Below are 27,801 nucleotides of genomic sequence, written 5' to 3' on the forward strand. Positions count from 1 at the left end.
TGGAAAGTGGGTGTTAAATGATGCTGAGGATATATATATATACATACATATCTTAGGTTTTGGTAGGGTACAAAGATAGGGTACTTCCAGAGAAGCATTCAACCCAAGTTCTGGGCTATGAATGCTGTTGGATTCCAGACCAATACTGAAATTCTTCAAGTGTAGAAAATCCTGGTTTCATGACAATAATACCATTTTGTGGGTTTGGTGAAGAGTAAATTATAATCCAGATAATAAGAAGACAAAGAAATTCTTTAAAACATCTTTAACGATTCATTACAATTGCTTCTGTACACCTTTACATTGGCACAATGTAAAGGCTCACCCCTTTGATGCAAGTCTGATGAAGTGTCACTCTAATGTCTAAAACTGCAAACATTGTATAAATTTTCACTTTGAAATTTTGCATAAACTGGCATTGCAAGCAGAGTTGGTACAGAAACAATTGTAATGAATTGTTAAAGATGTTTTAAAGAATTTCTTTGTCTTCTTCTTATTTAGATTATATATATATATATATTCAATTAGAGGTTAAAATAGCCTCATTAAGGGATAGTAATACCCAATGGATTACTGGTTTATTGCCTAGAATTTTTGTGAATAATAATATTCATAAAATAATAGGTCTAAATATAAATCTTGGTTTATAAGTATACAAAAGAATATTTAGAAAATGGAGATAAAGCATTAATATAATTTATTATCTGCAAAAATCCAACATATTCTCTTACAGCTGTTTCAATTTAGCCAAAAGATTTAAATTACAATAATTAAATCATTATATAAGGCAAAATCTCATCAGAGGGGTAGAAAAAATATACTGTTCGATTATTAGATGTTGTGTTTTTGAATCATCTCAGCAGACTCAGTCTGCTAAGATAATTCGAAAACACAACACCTAATGCTATATCTCCATTTTCTGAATTTTCTTTATATATATATATATATATATATATATATATATATACACACATATACATATGTATATACACACACACACACATACATATGATTTCTATAGAAAAACAAGTGTATTTGATCATTTATTTCCTGTCGTATAAAACAATGTTTTAACATAGTTGAAAAGATTTATTTACTTTACATTATTTTCACAAATTCCATTCATGAAGAAGAGACACATTATATCAGGAATTTCACAATAAGAGCCAACATTGGGCTAAAACACAATGAAACCCCCCCCCCCCCCCCATCCCCACCCAATACATTCTGTTTTTGAGATCTTCCCTACCAAATAACACATTAACTGAAATCTTAAAAACAAACTAACCTTCGGTTCTTCTGCAAAAACTCTTGACTGATTAACCTAAAACATGAAAGCCTTTTCAAGCATTACACTCCACATTAATATGGAGAATAATGCTTGATTAAACAGTAAACAATATCAGCAGTTTTGACATGGATGAATGATTTTGAATGGAATGAGGAAACAGCATGAATTGAACCTGTGACTAACTCCAGAAAAGATGGTAGTATCGCTTTGATGTATTCTTCAGATTTCAGAATGAAAACCATCAGGTTATTAGCAGAGTTGTTAGTTTCCTGTCAATCTTGTAAAAGTAAAATAATTCCAGAGCTGATCACTTTCGACATGAATCACCTGAAGAAGTTCTTCCACTGAAAGCATCGTCTCAGCCATTTACTTGGGTTTTGCTTTTATAAAAAAGAAAAGAAAGAAAGAAAAAACATGGACCAATCTGACCATGAATGTATTTCCAGCAAGTTTTAACAGTTTCAACCATTGTAAAGTAAGGATCAACAAACTTGTTTTCCTCATAATCGTTGGCTTCTGAGAAAAGGGTAAATCCTTTCCATGTGGTACAACATAAAATGCACAAGAACATACACACACACACACACACATATTACTTTTATAAATATATATATATATATATATATATGTATATATAGTGTGTGTGTGTGTTCATATATATATATATGTATGTATGTATGTAGCACACACACACACACACACACACACACACACACACACACACACACACACACACACAGAAATTACAAATACAGATAAACACGGAGGAAATAGTTGAGCTTGAGAATGAATTATAAAAATAAAAATAAATGTTGCCACAATAAATATGAAATCTCACACAGATTGTCAAGGAGAACTCCCAGAATAAAAATTTGGAAGAGAGAACATTCTGACACAATTTAAGAACAGATCATACTTTTAGGTTCTATGGTTGTTGTGGGAAAAAAACAAAAACCATTTACAATACACAAACACAGTTTTGGTATCACTACAGCAGCATTAACCTATTTTGAAGTAAAACTTTTCAAACATTTCATTTCAATCTCCACTGCCCCTCCCTCCAAATACTTCCAAGTTGCCAAAGTCACTGGCAACTGTTCGGCTAAAGGGTTGTGATTACTGCTCAAAGAATTTACCCAGGATTCCAAAAGCAGGAGAATATTGAAGAGAGATTCCATTTTGTATTAGGGAAGCAAAATGGAAATTATTAAGTTTTTCTTTTTTTTTTTAAATCATAAAAACCTGGTTGGAATGTCCCTATATTCAACAAGACTGACGACTACTGAATGATTCTGTAAAGTTCACTAAATGCATAGCATTGAAGATAAAACAAAATCGATAAAGTTCTAAGAGAAAAGAAAACAAGACTCTTTGTTCTTAACTTTTGCATCAAAAAATGTCCAATCTCAGCAGATTTGTTTGTTCAGTGAAATTCCTTTAAATGTTGTTGTTGTTGTTGTTGTAGTAAAATGAGACAACTTGAGTTTGGCATTTAATATAATCAGTGATATACCATGCACGTATATAAAAGTTCAAGACAGGATATCATATGTCATGATTCCAAAAGATTTTTCTTACTGATATCAAGGAAAAGGAGTGGAAGATAAATACACACACACACACACACACACACAATCTGTTGCAGCCATTTGTAAAAAAAAAAAAATGTTCTGAAAATGTTGGTGAAATAAATTGAAAAAAGACTAAAATTCATTAATGAATCTGAAGAAGGAAAAAAATCACAGTTTTCTGAAAACAGCCACGACAAAAAAAGAAGGAATGAAATATTTGGTAAATTAATGAATTGACGCTTTTGTTTAGTTTTTATACATTATAAAGAAACATGTAAAGTCATGATTTTGATCAGCATAAAGCAGTTGTAAAGAAAAGGAGGGGTAGAAAGATGGACATGGAAAATATACAATGAATTCAGCAAAAAACATGAGCAGCTTTTAAATTTCCTAAACAACAAAGATAGCTTACTATCGTAAAGGTTGAAATTTTTAAAAAAACTGTCTTCAGCAATTAATGTCATTTGTTTTTAAATTGTCACTGTGGAGAAATAAACTAAAACAATTTCTTTTCACAAACTTCTCTTATTTATTTATTTATTAAGATGGCTTCTCCAGAATGACTCACCTCAATCTTCAAAAGGAAGAAGTGAGGACCAAGTGGAGGAGAGTGTTTAGATTTGGAGAGGATAGTTGCAGTTTATGGAGGCAAAGACACTGCACATTGAAGTAAATTAGCAGCATTTTCACTGCCTGTTAAACACTTCTTCAGTTGTGGTAAAACATTATCTGCAACTAATAACATGTCATCTGTCTCAACATGAGGTAGACTATCGTTTAACTTTAATAAAAAACTACTTTGCGACAAGGAACATTTCTGTACTGCAATATTGTGATAGAGAAGTTTGTCAAACACTGTGGAAGATATCCATGAAGGATTGACATCACTCAGAAGAAAATATCTCTCTCCATTGTGCTCAATAAATCTTACAACTCTATTACTTAGCTGTGTCATTCCTCCCAAAATGAATTCTTTGTCTGGAGATGGTGAGCTGATAGACACAGCCTTGTTCTGATCCTTATCAGAATCAGTTTGTCCGTTGGGTTGTTCACTGTTTAGTTCATAATTTGACAGGGGAACAGAATCACAGAGACCTGGCAAAGAAGAGGAAGTTTGTATACCATCAGATGGAGATTTGAAAACCCCATTTGAGCAATTTAGACTTAATGATGACCCCAAAACATTTGTTTCCAAATCTACTGACGATGGACATTTGTCTGGAATTGGATGCTCTGTAGAATCTTTATGTGACAGACAAGTTTTTAACGTACCATAAAGTGTTAAAGAATTATGTAAGTCAGTCTCCATATCTGCATTATATTTAAAACTTTCTGCTGACGGTTCAAATATGCCTGACACTGGCCGCTTCGGTGGTTTACGATATAAATTGCAGCATTCTAGTTTTGTCAATGAACCTGGCTCTGCTGGAGATTGTTGGCAGAGACAAGAGCATTTATAACCCGTTTTATGTAAAGATTCGACCGGATTCTCCCTGGCAGACACAAATGTATTTTGTTCAGTTTTTTCTCCCAAACCTTCAGACCATTTAGGATCAAAAACACCCGTATTATCTGGATCCCAGTCTTGGACACATTTTACAAGCTTACATTCTTTAAAACTATAGAAGAAATGATAGAGGAGTTCTGCATCAGACAATAACATGATACCAAGTGGCGTCGCTCGATTACCATTGAAGACCAGACTAGATTCTAAAAGGTACTTCAAGGCAAAAGACCTCATATAATGTGGCAGCTCTAAGTAAGGTAAACTATAGTCTCTATATTTAGTCCGATAAAACACAGTTTGATTTTTGCCAAGAAAACATTTTTGAACAACTTCTCGGACAATAACATATTTTTTTACATTAATGACTACACAGAGGAGTTTGTGACCATGGAACTTGACAAATTTATGAATGATAGAATGAGGAGGAGTATTGCTCACTTGAGAATAGCAACTCCCGCTGAAAGCATGAGTCACACATCCAGTGAAATTAAGGTCTGTTTGATTTTGCTTGTCATGAAATGAACTGGGATCTTCATGATGCTGTATCAAATGTGGAGAAGTGAAAACACGGCCATATCTGACAGGACAACTCATTAAAATTCTATTATGCAGGGTTTGTAAATCATATTTTAATGGCAGGGGCAGTTGAAAGGGGTTTCCTGGTGAAAGCTGATTTTCAACAAATAATGTTTCAATGTGGTTTTCTCTTATATTTTCACAAGACTTGACCTCCTGAAACGACTTTTTATTTACACATTTAGTTCTTTTCTTAAAACTAGTGCAGAATTTCTTTAGCAAACGACTCTTCCTTACTTGTTTGGACCATTTGAATTTCCTCGGTTGGGGTTTAGCAACTAAAGACAATGAATTTAAGATTCCTTGGCTTTTAACATCTTTGTGCTTTTCATTTTTTTTGTCTGAGTATAAAGTCTTGGGAATTTTATCAGGGTACAGAGCTTTGAAGTCTGTGATTGTTTTGCATAATTTCACTTCACAGGAAGGAAGAGGAAACAAAGGATTGCACTGATTGTTTTTCGTGGTTGGTTTTGAATTACTTTTAACAGGTTTCCGTAATGGTTCACCAACAGCAGAAGAGTCACAAATCCTTTCACTGATGAAACCACAGCTACTGACAGACACTATTTCACCATTCTTTGTTTTCGTGACAACCTCTTTGCAAGATTTGTCCAATAAATCTGATGGAACTACCACAGATGTCTTGGCTGACTTCTCTTTACTCAGAATCTTGTCATTGTCTGTTTGTACTGGTTCTTCTGGTCTGGACATCACAGAGGATTTGCAACCATCAGAAATGTCAACCGATGTTTCATTCTTGGCCAATTCCATTGAACAACTTTCTGTAACAGGACACACAATGACATCAGCATGAACAGTATCTTTTAATAAATGCTCAGATTTGGTCAAATTTGACAGATTATCACTAACAGGTTCTTCATAGTCAGTTACTATGGCAACAATATTTATATCCCCATTCTCACTGACCTCCAAGCACGGAGCTTTGTTCAAGTCTTCCAATTCTTCAATAACACAGATTTTCTTGGAAAGATTTAAGAAATTCATTTCAGATTGATGAACCACAGTCACTTGGTCCTGTTTCTCATTATCTTTGACTTGTTTCTCATTATTAATCAATTGAAAGATATCACCTGCAGCAACATTATCGAGTTTCTTTGGAGCAATTTCGGTTAAGCAACTACCAACAACAATTTCATTTGGTTGCTGTTCCTGCTGTTGTTGTTGTTGTTGTTGTTCTGGTGGTGGTGGTGGTGGTGGTGGTGGTGGTAACTGTTGTAGTTGTGGGGACTGCTTTTGTTGTGGTGGCTGTGGTTGTTGTAGTTGGGGTGACTGTTGTTGTTGTTGTTGTTCTTGCTGTAGTTTTGTTTTTAACTCTTGCAATTCTTCTTGTGTTTGTTGTTTTTGAAGGTGTCTTAAGTTTGGTTGTTGTTGTTGTTGTGACAGTTGAGATCCCTCCTCCTCCTCCTCCTCCCCTAGTTGTGATGAAACAACAGCAGCAATGATGCCTGGTGATGTTCGGGCTGTCCAAGCATCTTCTTTCACATCTTTCAGCACAATTAGTTTATCACTGGTTTTCTCTTCAACAGGAAGTTTAGGGTTTGTTTTGTGACCACCATCAGCACCACCACCACAACCCTCACCATCATCATCACCATCATCATCACCACTATCATCACCATCAGTATTGTTGTTGTTGTTGTTGTAAGTTTTGAAATGTTCAACAGAGTTTGGTGCTTCAGTTTCAGATCTGGGACAGAAACTTTCATCCAAAACATGTTTATCCTTTTGGAAACTATTGAATTGGTTCTTCTGTTTCCAATATTTGGAATTCCCAGCCGTTCGAGCACAGTCTTTCTCCTTATTTTCTATTCCTTCCTTCTTATTCTCCTCCGTTCCCATTGTCAGTCTAGCCTCAGATTTCTCGATCCCTACTTGACAGTTCTTGGTGATTACACTGTTCTTTCCAGTCTCGTTACTTAAGGAAACAAACTTTTTGGAAGTTGCCAACTCATTTTCGCATGCTAATAGAGCCTTCTCTAACAAACTTTGACCTTTTCTGCGCTGACGGCCGTCATTGGTTGATGGTTTGACAGGACAATATGGAGCATAGACAGCAGACGCTTCTGAGAGGGTCTTGAAATCTGATTTTATAGAGATTTCATCATTGGTAAAATTAGTAGATGGACTTCGGTCAGGACTTGGTAACAAACACACAGTGGAATTAATGCTACTCTCATCACTGGAAACCAATTGAGATAAATCTTCTTTTACAGTTGATTCCACATCAGATTTCTGCTGGTCATCCTGAAGTTTAACTGGTGATTTACATGATTCAAATTCCTTTTGTTTGATTTTCACCCAAGAAGAATTGGTAATTTCAACATCTGGATTAGCATCGGTTAATAATTTTCTGGTATTAATAGATTTGTCTAATGATGAATTAGTGGAATTTGAATTCTCTTTTAAAACAGAAACTTTTGACAATGGAGAAAATGGTTGTATTCCTGGACTGACCTTATCTTCCATAATGGTAAAAACAATTTCTTTCTCCAGAGTTCTTTCTCCAAAAGAGTCGTTGTTTTCTGTCGCTTTGGAATTGATGCTTGTGTTTTTCAAAGAGTCCATAGAACTTTCAGCAGTACTTAGAGTGTCGACTGATTGCCTTGAATGAATCACAGATTTCGGTGCCATCGTTTCGCCAGCTTGAACTCCGTCAGAATCATCAGTGTCATCCAGTGTGACACACTTTTCATTGTTAACACTTTTCCCATGACGGTTAATTGTCCTGCGTTCAACTTGTCTCTCCTCAGGCCAACACTTCCACATTTTGTCGTTTGTCTCCACTGGACTTTGATTTGAGCTCGAATTAGACAAAGAATGTAAAATATCTACGATATCACAGTATTCTGGAGCATTGTTGCTGCTGTTGGTTTTGTCAAAAAATTTATCAGTTTGGTTAGCACCTAGCGATTTATTAGTTATAGAGGCAGGGATATAGTTCTTGGCAGAAGATTCATAGTTGTTGCCTAATAATTTGTTCATTGACTCTGGAGGCCAACAGGAAGTATCTTCATCCAGTTCCAAGTTCTCCCGCTTGCGTGGCTCGTATTTTTTACGTTTTGATCTACTTTCCAGCTTTAATCTGTAGTCCTGAACAATGTCCGTCGATAAAAGATTCTCTTTTTGATTGTCTTCAAGGCTGACATTTATAATGTCTGGCAACCTACGCTTTTTTGTGACGTTACTAGCACCAGTTGCTGCTATCAGGTCTTTTGATCTGTGAGGAACACCAGACAAAGATAAAGAGTAGGAACTGGTGATCACCAAGTCACAAGGAGTTTCGTCGTTTTGGTGGTTGGCTTTTTCAACAACAGAAGATCGGGGTCGCGCAAGAGCAGAGGGAGCAGAGACAGAAGGAGCGGAAAGATTGGGAGCAGAGACTGTGGGAGGGGCAGAAATAGTAGGAGTAGTAACAATAAGAGCAGGAGGAGGAAGAGATGGTGGTGGCGGTGGTGGTGGTGGTGGTGGTGGAGGTGGTGATGGAGAAGAGTCAGTGTCTCTGGACAAATCTATTACATCTTCGATTATATGATGATTATGTTTTGAAAATGAGGAATTCAATGCCATGATATGGTGTTTCTTGGGAAGATGACTAAGGGTAGACTGACTACTAGACGTCACCTGAATATGGTTCTGTTGGTTAGAATTAGTAGTTAAAATATCAGAAATCACAGATTCTGAACTAGTTGTCTTTGAGCTCTTATTGAGTTTTGATTCATTTTGATGTTTTTTCATGAGCCTTTTGAGAAAATATTCAGCAAAGTTATTTGAAGAATTTGAAGAAGTGACAGAATCTGGAAGACAGTTGGAAGATTTTGAAGAATTTGAAGTTGACAGTTTGGTACAATTAAAATTGTTTGTAATAATAGCAGGATTTTCAAAGTTATTTGGTTTGTTTGGCACTGTACTTTCAACCCCACCTAAGTTCCCAGTTTTTTCATTGTCCTTTGTAAGTTTCTCTTTTTTCGTCTGTGGTGGTGGTGGGCTTTTTTCAGGCATTTTGTACCAAGACCTGCGTGTCACTGACCCGCCACACACCGATGTCGTTGTTTCACATTTTTGTACAACAGTTTTCTCAATGAAATTAAGGTCTGCATGGATGTGATTGCCAACTGGATGCAGACAGTCAATGTTTTCTAACTGAGTGGGTGGCATGACCACAGGCAGCTCTGGTAGTGGAATGTCATTTGGATAGCGTGTATACCAGCCCCGAAGGTTGGCAGGGGTAGTAGGGTGTACAGAACCAAGAATAGGGTCTACTAATGAGCTGTGGGGTTGTGTTACAGATGGTAAATTAAAGGAAGGTGGAGGGACACGGTTAGTGACTCTACAGGGATATGACTGTTGAGGTGAAAGAACATTACCATTTGTAACAGAATGGTTTAACCATCCACCAGGAGGAGGCCAACCAGTCCAGGGGGGCGCTCGTGGTGACCAATTGATGTTATTGTAACATGTACGATCTGGCACAAATGGAGGGGCCAGACCAGCATAGTAACCCATTGTTTGATGGTAATGAGAAATTTGAGTTGTGAATACATTCTCCTCTAACTGTAACCGGCTGTTACTGCGTCTTCGCTCTTTCTTAGAATGAGGTTCTTCATTTCTCGAAGACATTACATAAAGTGGTTTCTTAGTAAACTGTTAGAAAATGCCTGTCTCTGATCTTCAAAGTTACCTGAAAGAGAAAAGAAACTAAAGGTGAGAACAGCTAGTAAAATACGGAAACCAAGGAAACTGTACAACAGTAGTAATAGTGGTAATAGTGGTAATAGTAGTAGCAGGTAAGCAAGTAATAAAAGAGGAGAAAATAAATAAACAAAATAAATACGGTTTTAATTTATAACTATTTTTAAAATGACTAAAGTATATTTTGAAAATTGAATCAAGACTTAAAATGACTGAAATTTGAAAATTAAATCTTTATTGAAATAAATGTACTTTAAAAGTCAATAAAATCAATTAAAATCCAACAGCTAGTAAATAAATAAAAGTCACTCTAAAACATAGGTGGACTAAAATCAATGAGAAAATTTAATAACAGAAAAACTTGAAAGGAAATTTTATATTAAAAAACAAAATTACATTGCTCATTAAAAAATGATTTCTATAAATTCTATTTTCACAAATTCCATTTCCAAAACATAAATTTAGAAGCAAAATAGTTCAGGTGTTATTGTTTAACCTTGGATTAGCCCTAATCAAACAAACCCTGTTAGCAATGGCTCTCCAGCAATCATCACCCTATATTTTGGTTAGGGTCTTTTAGGCTTTTGAGAACAACATTATACGAAATATTTTTCCCTTTCTAAGATCATCATCATCATCATCGTCGTTTAACATCCGCTTTCCATGCTAGCATGGGTTGGACGATTTGACTGAGGACTGGTGAAACCAGATGGCTACACCAGGCTCCAATCTGATTTGGCAGAGTTTCTACAGCTGGATACCCTTCCTAACGCCAACCACTCAGAGAGCGTAGTGTGATATAATTAAAAAAAAAACTTGGTTGTTATTTCTAGCAGGTCAAGTAAGCCTATAGTGATTCCTTCATTGGTTTGAAATAATCCAGGCTAAAATTGTATTCCCTGCCTACATTTTTTGAAACTCTTAGGTTAATTACAACTGGGTAGAATTAATGGGCTAAAAACATCAGTTTGAAAGGACTAGGAGAGGGTTAGGCAGTTCTGGTGAGAAGAATTGATGATGTTGGATTCCAAGGTGAACTTAGGCGGTTGAACTTTTATTATGTTATTTTCTGAAGTGTTTGTTCGTGGAAAACATTTATGTTGCTGTTTAGCTTTATATCTGTCCTGATTGAGAGGACTAATGATCTCAATGTTCCAGCTGTAGAAACCTTGCCAGATCAGATTGGAGCCTGGTGCAGCCTCCTGGCTTGCCAGTCCTCAGGCAAACCATCCGACCCATACCAGCATGGAAAGCGGACGTTAAAGGACGATTTTGATGATGATGATATATATGAGAGAAACAGACATTCTCTATTATAGAATGCACTTCATCAATAACCCCTAACCCTGAAATTTATTTTCTCCTCCCACTACTCTCTTTCTAAATACCTCTCAACCCCTCCTTCTAATACACTTACTTAGTTCTCCACAAAATCATTCCATCTTTAATCTCCTTCCTGTCAACGCCTCAAATCTAAAGTTCTACCCTGAAGACGGAGGTTGGTATTATCTAATGATGGAATCAATTTATTGGGTTGGTGCATAATTGTTGCGGCTTTTTAAAAAGTGCATTTTGTGCACTAATTATGAAATCATTATATTTTGATGGTTAGGTTTTAGTAAAGGAGATGCTGAAACTTTGACTCTAAATGTTTATTATGTTACATCATTTTTATGGAAGATATTTCATATATAACCATGTTGTGATTGAGAAGACCCAGCAAGAGATTGCAGCTGTGGCCGATGCCAGTGTCGTATAACCAGGCCATTTAAAAGTACCGTTGAATTGCGGGGCAACATGCTGTGCTTGAGAAGACGTGTTGAGTCATAGCCGATGCCAGTGCCGCCTGACTGGCACCTGTGCTGGTGGCACGTAATAAGCACCATTCAAGTGTGGGTCGGTGCCAGTGTCACCTGACTGGTTCCCATGCCGGTGACACATAAAAAGCATCCACTCTACTCTTGGAGTAGTTGGCATTAGGAAGGGCATCTAGCTGTAGAAATTTTGCCTGGTGCAGCCTACTGGCTTGCCAGTCCTCAGTTAAACCGTCCAATCCATACCAGCATGGAAAACGGACATTAAACGATGAGGAAGGGGAGGAGGAGGAGCCAGCAGCTGCTCTAAAATGGCATCAAGGTGTTACTTTCCTTGAAGCATAATGTCTTTAGAGAAGCACCATCCAATTCCAACAGGAGGAAGGACAGTTCTAGGATGAACATTAAAATTATTACAACTATTGTTGAGTACAAACACTATTGATGGAATATAGCCATTAAAACCGTCATCAAATTCAAATGTAACATATCTATTGTAGTTGCTGTAGATGGAAAACAACAACGATGTCCAATTGCAGAGGTCAACAGTCTTGTAATGGCTGTCAAAATATTTTATTCAAAATTACTGACAAAGAAAACCTACAACTATTTTTCATGCAGATAATTCACCACATTTGTATTAGTAAACATTGCTGCATGTGTTTATGTTACTAAAAACAATTAAGCAACAATCTTGAAAATTTGAGGGTTTCCGGCAAAAAAAGGCCATTAGCCAGCATACATTCTGCTAATTCCTTTATAACCAATATTTCTAAGATTTTCAAAACTTGATAATAAAACAAATAAATAAAATAAAAAACAATGCAGAACCATGGTAAACTGAGGTTGGATTCTCAAAGCAGCATCACAATCTGCAGACTTCAAATAACCATTTTAGCAGAATTAATAAAATTTAAAAGACAAACAATCATAAAAAGGAAGAAAAAGCTAATTGCCATTATCTCATTAAGTTCCTTTTTCTTCTGAAGTTTTCTTTGTTTTGTTCTTAACATTTTTCATCTTACTTTCTTCAAACCACAAAGAGAACCCATCTGATCCACTAGAAATAACAGTTAATCATCATCATCATCATCGTTGTTTAACGTCCGCTTTCCATGCTAGCATGGGTTGGACGATTTGACTGAGGACTGGTGAAACCAGATAGCTACACCAGGCTCCAATCTGATCTGGCAGAGTTTCTACAGCTGGATGCCCTTCCTAACGCCAACCACTCCGAGAGTGTAGTAGGTGCTTTTATGTGCCACCTGCAAAAAGGCCAGTCAGGCGGTACTGGCAATGGCCACGCTCAAAATGGTGTATTTTACGTGCCACCTGCACAAGAGCCAGTTTGGCGGCACTGGCAACGATCTCGCTCGAATGTCTTTACACGTGCCATCTGGCACAAGTGCCAGGAAGGCGATGCTGGGTACAGGTGCCATTGATGGTTTCGCTTTCGCTTGCCCCAATAAGTCTTCGCAAGCCCATTGACGGTTTCCAATGAAGGAGATGATGTTGGCATGGGTGCCAGTCGTCGAATTTAATTCGATTTCGATTTCACTTGCCTCAACAGGTCTTCGCAAGCGGAGTTTAGTGTCCAATGAAGGAAGGTACGTATAAGTGGGCTGCCTGAGGCTTTCGATTTTGGTCTCACTTGGCTTGCCTGGTCTTCTCACGCACAACATATTTCCAAAGGTCTCGGTCAGAAGTCATCGCCTCGGTGAGGCCCAATGTTTGAAGGTCGTGCCTCACCACCTCATCCCAGGTCTTCCTGGGCCTACCTCTTCCACAGGTTCCCTCCACTGCTAGGGTGTGGCACTTTTTCACACAGCTATCCTCATCCATTCTTGCTACATGATCATACCAGCGCAATCGTCTTTCTTGCACACCACAACTGATGCTTCGTAAGTTCAACTTTTCTCTCAAGGTACTTACACTTTGTCTAGTATGCACACAGTTATAGTAGAAGAGCTTTATCCAAGGTGCCACGCCAAGGTACTGAAACAGAAACCATATGGATGGGAAGCAAACTCCTTAAGCACAGAATCATGCCTCATCTTGAACAAAACGGTAATGAGAAGCAGGCCAACCTAACAACGTATCATAGCAAAGAAAAAAGAAAAAAAGACCCCAAACAATTTCACAACTTTATAAGATAGACACACAATTTACTTCTCTAGTTGAGGTCAATAACCTATAGAAGACTGTAGCAGAAGGAATAGCAAAACAGGTTAAACTGAGGTAAACTGAGAATGGACAGATAAATATCTTGGTGGAAAAGAGCGAGGGGGGGGGTGAGTCAAGTTTAGTTCCTTAAAGAAAGGGATACTAAAGAAACAGTAGAAAGAGAATATAATGTGAAGAAGGGGAAAAAAGAAGATTAAATGCTGTTAATGAAGAAATGAAGCAAAGAATGACAGCAAATGGAGCCAAAATAAAACAATATAAGTACAGAATAGACCAGTTTCAGCAAAATTATTTGAAGAATTGGAGAAAGAAAATGCAAAAAAAAGTATTAAGTTTCTGTGGAAGTTTTCTGTTGATGTCAGGATCTTGTGGGTTTTAATGTCTATGGAGTGTAATTCCTCTACAGACCAGTCAAATATTCCAAATGTGGATAACAGCATTAGGTACTGCAAATGCATTGTGGGATATTGTCTGGTTGAAAGTGATGCGTGCCAACTGCTACATTTTTCTAAGTTTGATGTTATATTCTTGGGTCCTCTTTCTTTATTCATAGCATCTTCATATGTTGTTTTCATGAATGCCTAGGTATTGGTAGCATTCTTTGTGTGGAACAAGAGAGAGAGAGAGAGATACCAACAGTGCACAGGTTTGGGGCTTGGGGGACTGATTTTCAACATTCAACAAATGTGAAGATTTCTCTTGACCAAATTCCAGTCTTATGTCAACTGAAAATGTTGTAATTAACTCCAGCTGTTTTTTTGGCATCATTAACAGTCTTAGCATAAATCTTCAGGTCATCCACAAAGAAGTTATGGATTACATTGGTATCTCTAATAGTGGTAGACCCCAGCATGAATGTATGCTTGTTTGTGTGTGTGTGTGTGTCTAATAGTGTGTATGTTAATATATTACATATATTTGTGAGAATGTGCGTAATGGTGTATATATTAACAACTATATTATGCATGTGTAATGCTTACATGTAAAGGTAAGAGAGAGAGAGAGAAATAGAAAGAAATCAGACGAAAATCAAACAGATTTCAAGAGAAAAAAAGTCAACATCATAGAATGGTCAGCAGAGAATAATAATTCATAAGAATCAAATAATTTTCCAGGGTCATTGTTGATATAGAACCAACAAATTCAGATAAGGCTAAAATCTTCACAAAATCCTGTCCAAATATTGAGAATATTTAAGGAGGAAATATCTTCTGCAATGTTCTCAACTTGGTACATATTCTTCAAGATTCAATAGAATATATCCAGCTGTATGAGAAAACCAGTTTAACAATCAATATTTTGGGAAAAGTGGCAAGCTAGCAGAATTTGTTCACTGGGCAGAATGCTTTCCAACTTTACATTGTGAGTTCAAATTCTGCCAAGGTCAATTTTGCCTTTCATCCTTTTGGGGTCGTTAAAATAAGTACCAGTTGAACATTGGGTTTGATCTAATTGATTTACACTCTCTCCCTCCAAATCGCTGGCCCTGTGCCAGAATTTGAAATCAATATTTCAGGATAGTGTCAAACCAAAGAGAAACAGCAGGTAATGCAACAAGATTTTCAGTCTTTGTATAAGCCATTTCTGTTTACTAATGCTGCTACAGACAATCCTGGAGATGGCATGAATACCACAACTGCAGCCATCTGATAATAAGGGGGCCTTTCTGTGGTTGATTAATCTGCTAGAAATAGCAACAAAATCTCAGATCACACCATCTTATAAAAAAAAAAAGGAAGGACACATTGGGCAATGCAGCACCTGATTTATAAAAAGATGAAATGATCATGATTAGAACGTCTTTGACCATAGGTCTTCCTGATCAGGACTGAACAATTGACTCTTCATATCGAAAATTCAAACCAATGTTTAGAGATTTTCAGCAAAAACTTATTTTTCTTTAATATTGGCTTTTTTTTTTTTTTTGAGTCAGTGGTCGGCCAATTTTTATAGGGGACAGTTACTTATTTTAGTGACCCCTTCTGAGGAATTATATAAAAAATATCTAATTGCACAATTAGATGGTAAAAAAAATAAAATATTGTAATAAGTGTTTCCCTTTCGTGACTTTTTGGTTTTGCTAGTTTGAAAAATTTAAACAATTTCCACAATTTAAATCTTTCAACCATCTCTGAGCCAATCTCCAAGCCTATCTCCACTCTGTTAACACAGAAGTTTCTCCATTAATAAAAACCATGTCCATCTAATTCCATCTAACTTCCTTTTCATCTTCCTTGGGATTAAAGCTTTTCTTTCTCAACTAGATTAGCCACAACTCATCCTAAATGGTTTCTCTTTGCGTCAGAAAGGAATGGAAGGAATGTTTAGTGTGAGTTATGGGAAAAAAAACTGGCATTCTGTCAGTTAGAATGATGAGTGATCAACAGCCTGCTTGTGAAATGAACGTGCATGTGGCTGAGTACTTCGCAGACATGCGTAACCCTTAACATAGTTTTCAGGGAGATTCAATGTGACAAGGCTGGCCCTAAGCATTTTTGCCAAAGTTGACTGGAGCAATGTGAAATAAAGTGTCTTGCTCAAAGACATAATGCACCACCAGGTACTGAACTCACAACCCTACTTTCATCAGTTGAATACCCTAACCACTGAGCCATGTGCTAATTCTACTACAGTGCTCACCCAAAGCCTTATTTCCCCTCCAATTATGAATCTATAGCTTGAAACAAGTGCACTAGCACACCTAGTTACCCAAATTCACAATCTCTAGTCTAGAAGAGGCAAAAAGTCGAGTGTGAACCATGTCCCATTGTCGGAAGTCAACACAAACACTTCTTTGAGACAGAAACCATCCGGATTACCTCCCTTTATACTAATGGGGAAAGTTTTCTTTCTTTTCTGCTAATACTTGTATTTCGACATAGTTGTTCCAAACTCAACCAGAAGGAAGAAGAAAGATGTCATTTAAAATGACCTACTTTCAAACACAGACCCTACCCTATTGAGTGGCCTCTGTATTTATTTAATAGTTTCAAGCAATAATTACTAAACCAGCCCCACCCCTTTTATCCATAAACTCTTTCTTTTCCCTTTCTCCCCCCCCCCCCATTAAAAGATTATCATCAACAATGACAAGCTCCCCTGCAGTATGGGAAATGTTACAATAAAATCTAAAACTCTACTAATTTATATAACAATGTATTTTTAAAAATTATATTTAAAAAATTTTAATTAATTTTACAAAATTGATGAGTTTATTCAATGATGTCAGATTTTCCAGCTGTAGAAACTCTGCCAGATCAGATTGGAGCCTGGTGCAGCCATCCGGTTCACCAGTCCTCAGTCAAATCATCCAACCCATGCTAGCATGGAAAGCGGATGTTAAACGATGATGATGATGATGATGATGGTGGTGGTAATTGTTGTTAAGTCTTGCTGGAAGTTTATTTGCAGCTCTACACAATCCACAACCAACAACAACAAAACAATTATGCAATCACTACTCAACATGCTAGAAACAGCAGCTAAATTTCCTTTGTATTATTCACTACTATTTTTAAAACGGGAAGAACTCACCAGGTACATATAGCCCTAAATACACTGGGTGGCCATATGTGGACTACCTTCAATTATAGATGATTGAAGGTATACTCGATCAAATCTGACCTGAGGCTAAATGACAACAAATCATTTGCACACAAAAGAGGAGACACATCCCAGCTGTAAGTAAGATGAAAGTGATGAGAGAGAGGCATGGCTGTATGTGTAGATGAAAGAACACACACACCAAGTCAATGGCAAAAAAGTGATGAGGAAGACCACTGCTGCTACTGTTAATGAATCAGATGCACCAGTGATTAGTCCAGGGTGATATTGGTGTTGGGTGTAACCATCAGTGAAATGAAACTGCTTTCTTTTTAGGTGGCAGGCTTGTATTATCTGGGAAAGAAAATGGGTTTTAGTGTCCCAAGTAATTATCGAGTCTTTTATAAGCTAACAAAAGCCCCTTTGTTTTGTCTTTCCACATTGCCTGTGCATAAAGTAACAGTGAATGCCGCATAAAGTGAAACTGGTATGGAGCTTTCTGAAAGACACGTATAGCTTTTGCAGGTGAAAGCAAAACTCTTATTTAAAGATTGGATCTTTGGGACAAATCATATGCGATAGTTCAAAAAAGGCTAGAAGCTCAATGCTAAAATGTATTTGAAACAATGGAGAACAGTCGAAATATCATAATGGATGGGTAAATAAGCATCCTTAAAGTGAAAAAAAGCATTGGTGGGGCATCAACAAATAGAAGAGAGGGAAGGGAACATCACCTTTCAAGTAACTCGGAATAGGTAAAGGTAAGCTTGCCAAAGTTTAATGCAGATTGTTTGGTATTGGACAGTCATCGCTTACAGTGTTCCTAGTTAATTTAATCACAGTCACAGGTGGACAGTCAAAATAAATAGACAAAATCCTTTCACTTTTATAATATTCTCTAACCAAAACTCAAACAATACACAGCAATACACAATTACAACATATAAATAAATAATAAATCAAAAAAAGTGATAACCACTAAAAAAATATTCTCTAATGCTAAAAAAAGTATGGAAGACCCTACATACAAAAAACTATGTATAATGAATATGGAAAATCTTTTAAATTAACAAACATTTATTTACATGAGAGAAAATTACCAGAAACATAACACATGTGCTAAAAATAACAGCTAAATAAGAATATTTGGAGAAATCTTTTAAATTAACATAAACATTTATTTACGTGAAAACAAAATGACAGCTTTTAAATCTTGTTTCCTGACTGGGTCACCACACAGGTGAACAGTCAAAGTAAATAAATAGACAAAATCCTTTTACTTTTATAAAAAGATTAAAAAAGTATGGAAGACTCTACATACAAAAAAACTATGTCCATTTACGTGGGAGTTCTGGGCAAAATGTTATAGTGCATGACCATCCTTGGGACATAAGTAATGTAGATGTAAAGTTTGGAGAAAATCAGTTGAGAATTGTGGAAATGTATGCATTAGTCATTATACACACACACACACACATACTGTGATTTATATATATGAGATGATAATGTATTCTTCAAAGAATGGGAAAATTATCTAAATACAAAGTGGAGAAATTAGAGATAATCCATTTGAAAATAGAACACATCCTTTTATTAATTGGTATCTTGTGAATAACTACAATGAAACCAAACCTTAACTGAAAGCCTAGAATTTCCAAATACATGCAACCAACAGAAAGTGACACTGCTAGGTACCACATATATGTAGAACACTTTGAACATCACAGAAGCAATAAAAACCAAAGCAAAACACTGCACATAGAGTTACACTTGGTAGTGCAGTAAAAGGATGCCATAACAACAACAATAATGGTCTCAAATTCTAACTGGGCCCCACTTGCAAAGCCATGCGCTGTTTATCTTGATGAGATCACCATGTTGCACACATATGGTTGTGATGCATGTGCCTGGTGTGCCCTTATCAGATGGGTAGTCATGATGGGTATACTGGGCTTTGTCTATTTTACCCCAGTGTCACTTTGATGACATGTGCTGCTCTTTCACTCAATAATAATAATAATAATAATAACTCATGCCAGTATGGAAGACAGGCATTAAATGATGATGATGATTTGAATTCTTTGTCTAAACTCAGTATCGATGTGTGTGTGTACTCTACCAATGTATAAAGTGAGTTTCTCTGCCCTAGGTGTCAGGAAGACACTTGGCAAAAAATGGAAACAAAATTGAAAGAAAGTGATAATGATAATAATAATAATAATTTCCTCGATTCAATAAGCTACATTAACTATCACATGATATGATTTCTATATAAAAACACAACATTTCTAATCAATGACGTCTAATCAATAAATGTTGATAAACTTTAATCTTGAATTGAATAACTGATAACAAATTATAGTGATGGTGGTAGTGTTGAGGATTATAGTGATGATGATGATGGTAGCAGCAATGGTGCGGTGACTATGTTGATGCTAGGAGTGATGATGATGGTGCTAGTGGTGGTGGTGGTGGTAGAGATGTTTGTGCTGGATAGTGGTGAGTGATGATGGTGGTGATGGTGAATATGTTCACTGTGAAGGTAGTGATAATGATGAGGATGATGATGATGGTGGTGGTGGTGGTGGTGATGGTGATATCCTTCATTTTTTAAGATGGCAGTGTTATTTGTGGGCTATTTGGCTATTATTATTGGCAGCTCATATTGATTTGCATTACTTGACATTTGTCACTTGCAATATTTTCTCCATGTTCACACTTAAACCCCATCTCCAATCCAACCCCCACCCTAATTACATTTAAATAAATTAACAAACGCAATTTCCTGAAGGTGAACTACACACACACACACACATCTCCTTAAGTGTCTTTAGAAATGATGTCAAGATTCATCCCAGATCTCATTCTAACCCCCACCACTTTACTTCATGTTTCCCCATCAGAAGTTGTACAACAACCCTAACAATCACACTAAACTGGGAGGATTTGCTAAAGTTGGGGACACCTCCTTAACCCTTTTGCTACCGTATTTACTTTGAGATGCTCTGTGTTTCTTTCAATTAATTTTAAATATAACAAAGAATTTAGCAAAATAACTTCGTTATCATTAAGCTGGTGTTAGGAACATAAATTGCGACTAAGATTTGGTGGAAGATTTTAATTAAAAACTTATGAAAACAAGACATTTGTAAGCCAGAGGCAGTTTCAGCCGGTATTGAAAGGGTTAAAGACTAATTCTTCTAAGTCTCTGGCAAAGAAATGCATTTTATTCTTTAGCAAGTATCAGCTGAAATGTTTTTGAGGGCAGCGACATTTGATGAAATAAATCCTATTTTACAAATGAAAATGAAAATATCTCCACTGCTGTCACTATATTAGAGTAGAACCACACATATTTGTCCAACCAGTGATCCCTCTCCCTCTCCTTGGAACCATTTCTCTCCTGTACCACCAGCTGTCTTTCCCTTGAGCTACATCTTAGGACATCCTTTCATATCTACCATCAATGGCCCCCAACTTTTGTTTGTCTCTAAACCAACTCCCACACACCTCTCACCTCCGTCTCTCTCTCACCTCCATCTCTCTCTCACCTCCGCCTCTCTCTCACCTCCGTCTCTCTCTTTCAATTCTTCTCTCCACACATAATCTCTCTTTTTCTCATCTGTTTACAGTTTTATTATACTTCACCTCTCACCCCCTTCCTTCCTTCCTTCCTTCCTCACCTTGCTCTCTCTCTCTCTCTCAAACTCATATTTCCCATTGACTCTACCCATATTTCACCTCTACTCCCCTCTCACACTCTTCTAAACTTATCCCCTCACCCCTTTCTCCATATCCTCTCTCTCTGGTACTCACTTTATTGAACTTTGAGAGTACACTCTGACACTTCATCTTCTTTCCACCTACTCCCACCCACCCTTATATAAAACAGGGTAGCCATATCTATCCTGTAAAGCAAGACACCTATCTCCTGTCCCCCCTGTCGTACTTTAACCTCTCAAAGGCTGGCATAAAACCACCTCCTCCTCCTCAACTACACTCCCCCATAGTTGAAGGTTTTTTTCTTTATCTTACAAGTTGCTAGGCAACGGAAACATCACCCAGTTCACTCTGTAAAATGATTAGTATTGGGAGGGGGGGGTACTTGACCCTAAAAACCAAAACAGAGAGTAGGGCTCAAGGCAGACCTCTGGGGCCTATTGGATGCTGTCAAACCATCCAACGCAAGCCAGCAATGGAAGACGGGCATTAAAAGATGGTGATGATGATGATGATGGTTTGAATTCTTTGTTTAAATCCAACATGGCTATGAAATATGAAAGATAAGTGTCACTGAAACACAGCGGAGACAGTGGTGGGGGCTGTAAGGGTTCAGAGGCTGTAAAGGTCCAGGGGCTGTAAGGAGTTAGGAACATTTAACATCAAGTAGCTGAGAATAAACACCCCCACATCCTCCCTCTCTCTCTCTCTCTCTCTCCTTCTCTCCCCCCCCCCTCTCTCTCTTTCACCTTGTCTGTTTAAAGCTAACATCTCCTCGGATGACTCTGACTCGGGATACATTGTTTCTAATAAAAACACAGCCAAAAGTAAATCTAGGCTGTTCCCACAACAGAATTGAATTCAACCTTAATGTACATCTGGTATTTTATTCATCGGCCCCAGGAGAGGGACAGAAAACAAAGTCAGTTCAACTACTTCCAGTTTGCTGCCATTTGTTCATTAAAAAATTAATTTCATTTCCATTTTAGGTTTGACAAAAATATAATGAAACAACTTTTCTGTTGTCTTTATTTCATGTTAGGTTGATGAGTCTCTTAAATTGATTCACCAACAAAATTAAACTGGAAAATATTAAAAAAATTTTTCTTGTTTTTTGTTTGTTTTTATATTTCTTAAAGTTTTATTTATTTTGTTACTATAATTTCTAGAAACTTCTACTGTGAAACAAATTAGACATTTCACTCATATTTTTTTAATTGTTTTTTAAAATAAATTTCAGTTTTTACAATCAACTTATAGCTTTTAGAATATAGATTAATTCTTACAGACATTATAATCATCATCACCGTCACTAGCAACATCATAACTTAGTATTTTATAAACAATTTCACCAAATACAATTTAATATACACTGTTGATTTTTTATCCTTTTTTAGCCTGTATGTAAAAATACTTGATGGCAAAACAATTCTTCTCTGCTTCTCTTTCTCACATTAAGTCTTGGCAGTCCATCGATCTCTGATGAAGACGTAGTGTGTGGTGGGAACGCATGCGGCTCTGCGGTCCAAAGTATAGAGTAACAAATACATAAAGTATCAAAACTTGATACTCATCCACATAGTTTATCAAACATAGCAATTCTGAATCTAGGGTCTGAAAGAAAGCCGTGAGGTTAAGATGCTGGGTTACTCGTAACCCATCTGCGACTTGAAATTACTCATTTTGTTGTGACTGGGCAAGGGACATAACTCTGCCTCATCTAGTCTCCATGACTTGCAAACAAAGCAAGTTCAGATCTGAAATAAATGGTTTCAACAGAAAACAATAGCGTCAAAACATAGATGTAGTTGGAGAAATAACAGGGCAGAACCTGGCTGACAACGTGTTTTACTCCTACACCACCAGATAAGGGATTGGGGATCTGGTCCCTTATCTGGTGGTCAATGCAGAAACAAGGGATGGATGAGTGATTGGTGAGAGCTGTACAAGCCATGTACAGGGATGCTGTCAGTAAGGTGAGGGTTGGCAATGAGTATAGTCAAGAATTCCAGGTAGAAGTAGGGGTTCAACAAGGATCAGTCCTCTGCCCCCTTTTATTCATCAAAGTCCTCCAGGCAATAACAGAGGAATTCAAGACGGGCTGCTCCTGGGAACTCTTCTATGCTGATGACCTTGCTCTAACAGTTGAGTCACTACCAGAACTACAAGAAAATTTTCAGGCGTGGAAGCAAGGTCTAGAATCAAAGGGCTTTAGAGTGAATCTAGCAAAACCAAAGTCCTAGTAAGTAGGAAAGCAGACAAATCACAAATCCTTTCAAGTAGATGGCCCTGCTCAATCTGTAGGAAAGGTGTAAGTAGAAATTCCATAAGATGCACCAAGTGTAAGCTTTGGACACATACAAGGTGCAGCAATATCAAAGGAAGGTTAACTGGGAAAATAGTTTTTGTGTGTGGCAGATGCACTGGAGCAATAAACATCAAAGATGTACAGAAAACAGATTCCATCAGATGCCAGGGGAAAAACTAGAAATAGTTGATAGCTTCTGTTACCTAGGTGACCAAGTCTGTAGCGGGGGTGGTTGCACTGAAAGTGTAGCAACTAGAGTAAGAATAGCCTGGGCAAAGTTCAGGGAGTTCCTACCTCTGCTAGCAACTAAAGGCCTCTTGCTCAGGATGAAAGGTAGACTGTATGATGCATGTGTGCGAACTGCCATGCTACACGGCAGTGAAACATGGGCCGTGACTGTGGAGGACATGCGTAGGCTGGAAAGAAATGAAGCTGGCGTGATCCGCTGGATGTATAATGTCAGTGTGCACACACGAGAGAGTGTAAGTGCCCTGAGAGAAAAGTTGGGTATAAGAAGCATCGGATGTGGCATGCAAGAGAGACATTTGTGTTGGTATGGTCATGTACTATGGATGGACGAGGAGAGCTGTGTGAAGAAGTGCTACTCCCAAACAGTGGAAGGAATCCGGGGTAGAGGTAGACCCAGGAAGACATGGGATGAGGTGGTGAAGCATGACCTTCAAATTTTGGGCCTCAGAGAGGCAATGACGATAGACCAAGATGTCTGGAGATATGCTGTGACTGCAAAGACCCGGCAAATAAAGTGAGTTTACAGCTGTAACCTACATCAGTGTCGCATAACCAGCCCACTCTAAAGTACCTTGGATCGTAGGGCAACATGCCGTGCTTGAGGAGACCTATTGAGTCAAGAACATCAACATCAAATGGAAATTGTAGTTGTGATCCCTCTGCTGGTGGCACATAAAAAGCACCATCCAAACGTAGCCAATGCCAGCACCGCCTTGACTGGCTTCCGTGCCAGTGGCATGTAAAAAGCACCAACTGATCATGGTCATTGCCAGCCTCCTCTGGCCCCTGTGCTGATGGCACGTAAAAAGCACCTACTACACTCTGAGTGGTTGGCGTTAGGAAGGGCATCCAGCTGTAGAAACATTGCCAGATCAGACTGGAGCCTGGTGCAGCCTCCTGGCTTCCCAGACCCGTCGAACCATCCAACCCATGCCAGCATGGAAAATGGACGTTAAATGATGATGATGATGATGATGAATTGTATGGGGGATAATAAGGAAAAGACAATAATAATGAAGAGAAAAAATGAATGACAGGGGATTATATGTGGAATGATAAAGGGAGTGAGAGGATTAAGTGAGGAGAAAAATATGAGAAAAAACGGGTAAGATGATAGGAAGACAAAAAGGAGTGTAACAGGATTATTATGATGAAAAGACATAAAGTGAAATGGGAATATAATAGAAAAAAAAAAGGGCAGAATTATGAGGAAAATATGTGAAGGTAAAAGACAGACAATGGTGGGAGGGGTGGGAGGGGTGGGAGGCTAGATGGACTTGCATTAAAATTGTATATTTTAAATTTGACACATCTGGCCAAGAATGTAAGACCAGCTGAGCAACTGCACGTGTGCATGTGTGTGTGTAAGTGCACGATTTTCTTGTATGTGTGTGATATTTACATGTTTGTGTGTCAATGTGTATTTTTGTTTATGTGTAAATGAATGTGTGTATGAGAGAGAAAGCAAGAGGGAGAGAGAGAGTGTGTGTGTGTGTATGTATGTGTCTGTGAGGTTCAATGCAAGTGTGTGCATGTGTACACACGTGTTTTGTGATTATAAAATATAGAGAGATGATAATACATAATCATGTGAGGTTGTGTGTGTGTTTGATACACACACATATATACTGTAAGTGTGTGACTTGTTTGTCTGAATGAGCATGTGAGTGTGTATGCATGTGTGAAACTGTGTGTGTGTGAAACTGTGTGTGAGTGTGTGTGTGTGTGTGTGTGTGTGTGTGTGTGTGTGTGTGTGTGTGTGTGTGTGTGTGCGTGTGTGCATCAATAAGCACATACATGCTGTATATTGAAATCCATGTGTGTGTTTGTATACATTTGTATGTGTCTCTGAGTAACTATTGTGAGATTGTGTGTGTGTACATGTTGTCTATGACTCATGTATGAATGTATATATCTGTGTGTGTGTGTGTGTGTGTGTGTGTAAGCTTTTGAACTCTGTTTATAATGGTAAATGTCTGATGTAATGAGGGTAACAGTGTGTCACCAAACTTAATAGTAGTAGTAGTAGTAGTAGTAGAAGTAGTAGCAGCAGCAGTAGCAGCAGCTAGTTAGATTGATGTCACAGTTGCAGAGAATAGGCAGAGCAATTCTGACAACTGCAGACTTTACTGATTGCTTCACTCTGCAGGTAGACTTGTTGCAGTCCATTGCTGCACAATACACAGTAAAACATCTGCAAGTCTGTCGCAATTGCATTGATAATTCTTTCAGCAAGTTTACTTGACCAATCACTGATTCCACCACCACCACCACCACCACCACCACAAGAAAACCATACCAATGCAGCTCTTCCTACTTTTCCACACAAAATCACTGATTATACATCTGGTTTAACACACACACACACACACGTCTACTCAACACACAGGAACTAGTGGTGCTCTGTTACACTGTGTTCTCTCCACTGCATCGTTTGCTGACATTACAATGGCCTCTGCTCTTCTGAAACTGCTGGCCCCTACCCAAACCCATTCAATACCCACTTCTCCTTTTCTCTTCTCTCCATATTGTCTACGTCTCTATTCCTGGTCCCATACTGACTACACATCAGAGACCTCGTCATTGTGAAACTTGTGTAAGGGCTACAAAACTGTTCCCCCCCTTCATCCCACTATCTTCCTAGGACTCCACAATTATTCTTGTTCCTAAGACTACAAAGTACTAGAAAGGAAATTCCATCACTGACACCACCACCACCCCCACACACACACACACACACTTCTTTGCCTTTCTCTCACCAAATAATACTAAGATGATTCTCCAATGTTCTAATGTTCCTGAAACCAGACAATTAGTCTTCTATTCAAAAGAATATCCCAGCACTTATTCTAACCTTACTCTAAGGAAGCTGAAAATGAGCCTAAGCCCTAGCCTCTCTCTAATCAGCAGAGATTTAATCAAGATTTGTCAAGAGTACTGGACTGAATCACTACCAGAACTAGAGAAAAAAAGAATTTCATGTCTGGAATCAAAAGGCCTTAGAATTAATTTAGTGAACAGCAAAGCTTTAGCAAGTAGGAAAACAGACAAATCACAAATCCTTTTGGGGAGATGGCCCTGCTTGATATGTAGAAAAAGTGTAGGTAGAAACTCTATAAGATGTTCCCAGTGTAAGCTATGGACACATAAAAGGTGCAGCAATATCAAAGGCAGGTCTTTGTGTGTGGCAGATGTGTAGTTCACAATAAACACTAGGAATGTACAAAGAATAGACTTTGTCAAATGCCCAGGGGGATATTCAGAAGTGGTAGATAGCTTCTGTTACCTTGGTGACAAAGTCAGCAATGGAGGAGGATGCTCTGAGAGCATAGCTCTCGAATAAGAACAGGCTGGGCAAAATTCAGAGAGCTGCTACTTTTGTTGGTAACGAAGTGTCTTTCCCTCAGAATGAAAGGCAGATTGTATGATGTGCAAACAGCCATGTTATATGGCAGTGAAATATGGGCTGTGACTACAGGGGCCATAATGAAGCCAGTATGCTTCACTAGATGTGCAATATCAGCATACAAGTGTCTTAAAAGAAAAATTGAAGATAAGAGGCATCAGATGTGGTGTACAAGAGAGAAGACTGTGTTGGTATAGCTGTGTAATGCATATGGATGAGGACAGATGCATAAAGATTCTAATCTCTAACTGTGGAGGATGAGGTGGTGAAATATGCTACAGATGGATGCCCTTCCTAATGCCAACCACTCCATGAGTGTAGTGGGTGCTTTTTATGTACCACTGACATGGGAGCCAGTCAGGCAGCACTGGCATCGGCCACAACTACAATTTCCATTTGATTGTGATTTGATTTTTGATAAAAGACCAACACAGAAAACACTTTGTGCAGTAAATAAATGTTCTGTTAATGTCCACAAGTGTTGTTTATTACTTCCACATGCAGCTCTAGAAATACATTTTCATTCACTTCAGCAAACATCACACATGCTAGCAACATTGAGGTCTTTTATTTAAAAATTTGAAAGACATTAAAAATGGACAAATTGCAGGTAAGAAGGAATATTTTTATTGTTCTTCCAGTTGACTTTAGATTTCTCTTGTTCTCAACTACGAAATTTGTCAACCAAATCCCCAAATTCTGTATACTATCTGTATAGCTAATGAACTTCTTAAATGCATATTTTCAGATAACAGGTGAATGGTTTAGTTCTAATTGTTTCATTTGCTCTTTCTATGTGATAGGTCAACTTCAAAGAGAAGAAATGAATAAAGATATTAAATAGTAACAAACTCAAGATCAAGAAACAGAAAGACATCATGCTGCAACTGAGAATGAGCCGTTTCTTTTGTTTGTGACCTGT

General features: G+C 37.7%; 1 protein-coding gene across 3 annotated transcripts in view; it reads right to left on the reverse strand.

The window, feature by feature from the left end:
* Positions 1 to 1,030: 1,030 nt before the first annotated feature.
* LOC128247059 (uncharacterized) overlaps positions 1,031 to 27,801 on the reverse strand; it is a 125,850-nt gene continuing 99,079 nt past the window's right edge. For all 3 annotated transcript variants that reach the window (XM_089348288.1, XM_052965837.2, XM_052965838.2), the window contains one exon: positions 1,031 to 9,644. In XM_089348288.1, the coding sequence (XP_089204414.1) occupies positions 3,503 to 9,583 (6,081 nt within the window). In that variant the 5' untranslated portion in view covers positions 9,584 to 9,644 and the 3' untranslated portion in view covers positions 1,031 to 3,502. The remainder of the gene's footprint in view (positions 9,645 to 27,801) is intronic.

The sequence above is a fragment of the Octopus bimaculoides genome, chromosome 2 (genome assembly GCF_046866305.1).
Source record: "Octopus bimaculoides isolate indiv1 chromosome 2, ASM4686630v1, whole genome shotgun sequence".
Lineage (NCBI taxonomy): Eukaryota > Metazoa > Mollusca > Cephalopoda > Octopoda > Octopodidae > Octopus > Octopus bimaculoides.